The 7,422-nt window shown below is 32.1% G+C and overlaps 1 protein-coding gene across 1 annotated transcript; it reads right to left on the bottom strand.

The window, feature by feature from the left end:
- Nucleotides 1-2,307: 2,307 nt before the first annotated feature.
- Nucleotides 2,308-7,173, bottom strand: LOC134254967 (scavenger receptor cysteine-rich domain superfamily protein-like; the record flags this gene model as incomplete). The annotated part of the gene is made up of 7 exons (XM_062737502.1): nt 2,308-2,453; nt 3,156-3,279; nt 3,593-3,838; nt 5,335-5,501; nt 5,811-5,964; nt 6,566-6,735; nt 7,029-7,173. Coding segments are annotated over 7 exons (1,152 nt in total), but the record flags the coding sequence as incomplete, so codon positions are not given.
- Between the last annotated feature and the right edge of the window lie 249 nt (nt 7,174-7,422).

The raw sequence follows: 7,422 nt of genomic DNA, 5'->3' as shown, positions 1-7,422 counted from the left end.
GCTAACAAAGATGCCTGCATATTTCTTTACTAAATATGGCTTTTTTTCTTTTTACCCTTGAAGTCTGCCCCCATCCCTACCCCACCCGACCGTGACGATTGGATCAAAAATAATCTTCACTACCTGAGCATGCTTCATTGTAAATAGGAATAATCAGGGCTTTTGCTGTTCTTGAGAAGAAGATTTTTAAATATTTTTCCTATATATTACTATGTAAAACTTTGATCGTCCCTTGTGGCCCCAACCTATCCCCGGGGGTCATGATTTGAACAAACTTGAATCTACACTACCTGAGGATGCTTTCATATAAAAATGACCAACCATGGCTTTGCTGTTCTTGAGAAGAAGATTATTAAATATTTTTCCTACATATTTCTATGTAAAACTTTGATCGTCCATTGTGGCCCCAACCTATCCCCGGGGGTCATGATTTGAACAAACTTGAATCTACACTACATGAGGATGCTTTCATATAGATTTGACCAATCATGGCTGTGCTGTTCTTGAGAAGAAGATTTTTAAATATTTGTCCTATATATTTCTATGTAACACTTTGATCGTCCCTTGTGGCCCCAACCTATCCCCGGGGGTCATGATTTGGACAAACTTGAATCTACACTACCTGAGGATGCTTTCATATAAATTTGACCAATCATGGCTTTGCTGTTCTTGAGAAGAAGATTTTTAAATATATTTCCTATATATTTTTATGTAAAACTTTGATCGTCCCTTGTGGCCCCGCCCCACCCCGGGGGTCATGATTAGAACAAATTTGAATCTACACTACCTAAGGATGATTTACCATAAGTTTCATCTTTCCAGCCACAGTGGTTCTTGAGTACGCAGCACTGTTAAGGCCTACTATGAGAAATCAACGGAAAATGTACGTGCAAAAAGGAGGATTTTTTTAAAACTGAATTTATTTTCATTAAGCTGATTTATTATCGAAGAACTGAAAGACTTATGGAAATAGCATAGTATAACCCACTCTGCACTGCATAAAGTTTGGTCCCGTCGATGGACAATCACGTGATAAATGCATAGTATGTGTACTGAATGTAGGTCATTAACAAATTTCAATATCGCAAGGGCATACTCTTGTTGAAATTAAAAATCCAAGCTATTAATTGTTTCTGCAGACTTTGTAGTTTCTGAAAAGTGCTGCTGCTTTGAATAGAATTCTGTTTTAATAGTTAAATTTTCAGGTAAATAAGCCAATGTCGAAATTTGTTTGACTTTTACCAAATATTTTGTGTACTTTTAAAATCACGCCCTCGATTTAAAGAAAGCAGCAGCACTTTTCAAGTTAGAAAAATATCCTATATCTATATTCAAAAAATGGTTAAGATCTATTTAGTGTATGCCCTTGCGAAAGTGCGATTTTATGAGGCATCTCGATGTGTAATATACGTAACCTGTTCATAAAAACACGACATAATTAATAAGATACATTATCTAGATAGTTAATGAATAATCGCACTAAACAAAGGATATACATTGGTATTAATCGGCTATTTAAAACCTGTAAATAACATTCCGTTTACTAATAAAACGCATTTTTCATTGTTAAAAAATCCCTCAATCTGCCTCTCACAGTACATGAAATACGTCATTTTTACAAAAATGACGTCATGCTTACAAGTTCATCGCGATGAGTGCTTTGTTTAAAACCAGCTATATGGGATTTAAATAGCAAGTTTTTTTTTATGCATTGATAAGTTTTATTGTTTTTTATTATGCTAATACAGTTAACAGTTGCAAATTATTTCATTTTCATGTATTATGAGAAATACATAAAAGTCATATTTTTGTGTGACGTCACAGTAAACTTTTTACGTATAAATTAGGCTCCGCCCCCTTTTTCAAGCCTTAACAATGCTGCGTAGAAGATATTTTAAACATGCCATCAAATTTTAACTAATTCCCAATTATCTCCCCTTAAATTTGAGCATGGCCCTTCATTTGAATTCAAATGTGAATCTCCTTCACCCAAGGATGCTTTGTGGCAAGTTTGGTTGAAATTGGCCCAGGGGTTCTGGAGAAGAAGTCGAAAATGTGAAAAGTTTACAGACGGACAGACAGACAGACAGACAGACAGACGGATGACGCACAAAATATAATTGGAAAAGCTTACTTGAGCTTTCAGCTCAGGTGAGCTAATAAAGGTCTTTCTTCAAAGAGGAAATAAAAAATTATCACAGACACTTATGAAGCTTAAAACTGTAAAAGTCTATCTAAATGATACAAGATCATTGCTGAGCAAAAAAAAAACTTCGAAATGCATCGGACATAAAGTTGGAGACTGACCGCCACAGTGGACGACTGGAGAGTAGGAGCAAGAGGAGCCCGTTCTAGAAGGACATTCCGACAGCATGTTCTCTGTTCCTCTACAACTGAACGACGTCCTAGTATAGTCATATCTCCTATACTTTGAAGTTGAATATACAACTTCCCTGAAAGAATAGCATTTTTCATTAAATGATAAGATGTGTTCACTATATACTAGATCTTTGGCAACTAAAATAGTTGCTTAGGATAATCACTAACACCCTTCTTGTTTTATTTACTTTAAGGTGTATAGAACTGTAATAATTTGTCAACATTTTTGACCCTCTAGTCAATAAATACCAATATATAACATTGTAGTTCTGCATAATGCCAGGTGACTGGCAATCGTATCTAATCAAATACACGTACATGCATGAAACATTCATTTTATTATAATCATTATTCTGATAATTATAAAGTGATAAAGGCTGAATTAATAACGAGATTAACGCAACAGCCTTATTAATCAAACAATAAACCTGTAAGTCAAGATTTCTCATATGCGAAAGCAAATAACTATCTTGACAAGCAGTGGTTACCCCAACATCCTCACTGTTGACAATTCAGGCCTATATTCAATAGAGCGAGCGCTCGCAAACATTTCTATTGAAGGTATTATAAGGACGCTCGCGATCGTTCTGTTCAACAGGCCTCAGGTCAGTTTCACTTCCATTCAAGTGAAACTGCCGGTACAGCGCATTTACACATTTATGGTGATGATATAGTCTTGACTTGTGTATTTACAAGTGCTTTGTCCTTCTTTTATAATTGTATGTAAAAAGTAAATAAATGTAAAACAGGGATCTTGAAATGCCCGCGATACGTACGTGCTAAGGTTAAGATGGCGACAGATAACTAAAGCGTTAGACTTCAGGTTGCTAGTACAGATACCAGACCATCCATCACCTTTGAAGACTTGCACAAATTTTTCCTGACTTAGGCGCACATTGTCTGTAACAAAAAATAAATAAAATTTACATTTTACATGCACTTTAATTTTAGAAACATTAAGCAAAGAATGAAAATTTTAAAGATTATTACCCACAGTTTTGTTATTTTTCATAACCCATAATGAATTTAATTGTAAATATGTAATAAAATACTAATGACAAAAATATGAGCATGAAAATTAGAAGTTAAATTAACAATATTGGATAAAATGTTTCCAAACTTAATATCAAGATTATATCCGTAGATTGCAATACCTTTAAAGAACATATCTGAAGACATATTTCTTATGCAAGAAGAATAACATTTAATTTACCTGTGCAATTGTGCTCCGATTGCGTAAAACCTCTTTTGCAAATGCATGATACTTCATGCGAGTCCTCATAGCAATCAGAAACGTTTAAGTTGCAGGTATGAAGACCAACTTGGCAATTGCAGGAGAACCCGGTATACCCTGGCTTACATATACATTCTCCAGTCTCCAAATCGCAGGCTTCGGTATTATAGCTGTTACACGGACAGTCTTCTTCACAATTGTCACCGTACTTCATGTGAGGGCATTCTAAAAACATTTACTTTCTTGAACAATTAAAAATTGGATAAGAACAGATAATAAAAAAAATGATCTTGAAAACTTCTCATTTTTCTTAGAAAGCGCATATTATGAAATTGTATTCAATTACAAAAGAATTTAAAAAACATTAATAAATCATTTTTGAAATATGTTTGAATGGTATGCCTTGGGTTACTTTTAGTTCCATCAATGGCCATTGTTTTCATTAAAACAACTTCTGATTTCAATATGTCATAAAAATATTTTCAGTTAAGGTAGGATTCTTCTCATACAAAACTGTATTTCTTGTACTTAAAAATTCATGAAATTTTCACAGAACAAAGAAGACAATATTACTAACTGATGATATTAGTTAGATTAGTTTTGGCCGTTTTATATTAGAGTCAAGGTCAGGTCAAGGTCATAACCTTTTCCCTTGTCATTAAGAATAAAAAATAACAGCATCCAATCATGATAGAGGGTCTTCTATTTAAATGTTTTTCTTTTTGCAAAGAAAGATATTACCATATAGGGTCTATAAGATGATATTACCAAACTGACACAAATAGTTTAACAAAAAAGGATTTTGGCTAATCCGATTTTTCTCTGTTTTTCTTAAATTTTTATATGCGTCCTATAATTAACTTTTTCTTATTTTCAAATATGGTAAAGCAGTCATACAGAGATACAAAATAATACAAAAACAAAAAGTTTTGACCGATTAGTAAGAGAGTAAAAACACTTTCTATGGATTTTTGGCTCAAATCTGTACTTAGAATCGTATCTTTCAAAAGCTTTCATAATTGTAGTTTGTTTGGAAATTCATATTTATTTGATATAATTTTAAAACTTTAGTTCCATATAATAATTTAGCTAACATTTGAAAAATTCTTTTAGTCTTTGATTGTGTAAAAATTATAACTAAATTCATAGTTCTATAATAATTTTGAGAGGCAGAAAAAAAAGATATTTTCATACGCCACCATTCCGCCAAAAATACAGTCCCTGCTAGTTTTCAAACATAATTGACCATTTCTATTTAAAGTTGTACAATTGTGATGAAGAAGAAAAATTTGGTCTTTTAAATCTCTTTTAACTAAATATAAAAGACAAGACATGTAAGCAAATAACCATTGAATATTTTATCTACTCAGAAAGCAGAGAAGAATCCTACCTTAAATGTAGTACTACCCAGGAACAACCAAAAATTATAGTCTCCCTATTCATTTGATGACAGTGGAATGAATAAAAAAATTACTAGTTACAAATAATATGTAGCAACAAGAAAGGTAAATCCATTTGTAAATAAAACCACTGCATCCATGTTAAAAGTACGTTTGCAATTAAAACATATTTTCTTTAAAAAAAAATCAGTTTTGAGATCGAACTTTTAAAAACCACCATAAGAGAAATCAGGAGTATATTTAGCAATTTATAATCGAATAATTTTTTTTCTACTCCAGTTGCTTATGATAATGGAACTTGTTTGTTGAATTGTGTCTTACCACTATCACAGAAGATCTTAACCCTGGTGTTTCTATAAGTTGAACAATAGCTCCCATTGTCAGCAGAGCAATCAGACAGAGTTTCTTCATCACCATTACAATTGACATATTTCAGGTGCGTTTTGGAACCATAAGATGTTCTTGCAGATTTTTCTTGCACGTATTTCCTGTTTTAACAGAAAATTATTACAAAATACTGAGGCAAACAAGAACGAATTTGCTAAAGACTCAATTTTCAATTCGATATCAGTCATTTATGATTGTTCATCAAGTGAAAATGTTAAGGCTAATGTTACTAATTCTCTCTTTTGTAAATTAAAATATATTTTCACTATAGCAATGTTTTTAAAAGTTGCATAATTTTTGTAAGGGTAACGTTCTTTTCTCAACGTTTTAATATATCATTTTAGATCAATCCTTTAAACATTTTTTAAAAAAAATATATTGAAACAAAACACAGGTGTAAAAACTCTTACGTTGGCAATCCAAGTTCTCGACAGGCTACTACAGCATCATCCTCATCAAATCCACTTTCACAAACATAACCCCATTCTTTATTGTGATACACTTGTAAAATTCCACTAGTTTCTGAATTAGTTGTTTGTTTAGATACCAGCCTTATCCATGGTTCTAGCGTAAGAAAAATTCAAGAGAATGAACTGCTGTCATTGTCCATAGTTAGCTAAATTCACAGAAGAATTCATTTTTTTTTTCTTTTGTATAATTGAATTCACCAAAAATGAAAACTACATGAAAAATCATCCCAAAAACCTCGGTCGTTATCTAATTATAGAGTATTATGAAGTTGGAACAATTTGCATTGACCAAGTAAAACAAATAATTTTTGCTCTCCCTTTTCTTAAATATCGATCTTAAGCTCAGCTAGGTTTCAGATGAACTACGTTTTTATAGGTATCAAAAAGGGAGTAATACGAGTATTTTAAAACTTTTAAAAGTATCAGTACTGTTATGAATAATGAATTTACATTAGATGTTTTAAACACTGACTGTTGAAAAGTTTTTTAAAAACCCCACTTATTCTGAGAAAGCAGAAAAGGAGATATTTTTATTCGCCATCGTCCGAATTTACAATTTCTATTCATGTATTTATTAAACAAAAATCATAGTCAATTTAAAAGAAAAAATTGGGGGAGGGGGTGGGGATGACGACTGTTCACTAAGGATAGCGTTGCTACATGTAAATCCCTGTTATGAAATAGTTGATAATTACCATTTGGACATGCTATTATTGCAGGACGTGCGTTATAACAGTAAGTGCTGCTGTCATAATCTCTTTCACAATCTAGAAGACTTTGTTCTGTTCCATTGCAATTAATATTAGACCATTTGAAGTAGGAACTTGGTAAAGTGCCTATATTTCTAATTAACTGAGCATCATTCCTGAAACATGATCATAAATCAATTAAAGTAAATTCTTTAGAGCTCAAACTCTTAAAAAGTACGATGAAGATTAAATTAGAAGCATCCCTGATTTTTATTATTTTAATTCATCACAAAAATGACACTTTTTTTAAATTCAAAGAAAGAATTCATCGACTAAAAAACATCTAAATGACCTCTTGAAATTTTGTTTATTCCTCAGTGAAAATGTTTGTTATAAACTACTATGCATATCTGGGTATGTCTGAATTATTACTTTTGGAAGTTTTTAAGAAATCACAATTAAAAAATACCAAGGCAAACCAAACTCTCGACACACAACTTGGACATCTTTTTTCGTCATTCTGTTTTTACACACTCCTCCCCAGGACCCAGATCGATATATTTCAACCGTGCCTTCATTGGAGGAAGTCTTATTGACCAACCGTACCTGTTCCTCTGTTTAAATACAATAAATACATACTGAATATGAAAGCGTATAGTGCATTAGTTAGATTTCACATTCATAAACTTAAAAGTATACACGCTATAACTTGCGCCAGTTTAAACAAGATTGGAGATTTATATATTTTGTTTATCAATAAAAGTTACGAAAGTACTGTAAATTACAACATTAAAATTAAACGCGTTATAAAGTTATCAAATTATAATTATTTATATCCCTGCTAGTAGAGAAATACAATACTA

Source organism: Saccostrea cucullata, unplaced genomic scaffold (genome assembly GCF_032062105.1).
Source record: "Saccostrea cucullata isolate Sc308-1 unplaced genomic scaffold, CSIRO_AGI_Scuc_v1 ctg19468, whole genome shotgun sequence".
NCBI lineage: Eukaryota > Metazoa > Mollusca > Bivalvia > Ostreida > Ostreidae > Saccostrea > Saccostrea cuccullata.
This window is presented reverse-complemented; position numbering and strand designations above follow the sequence as displayed.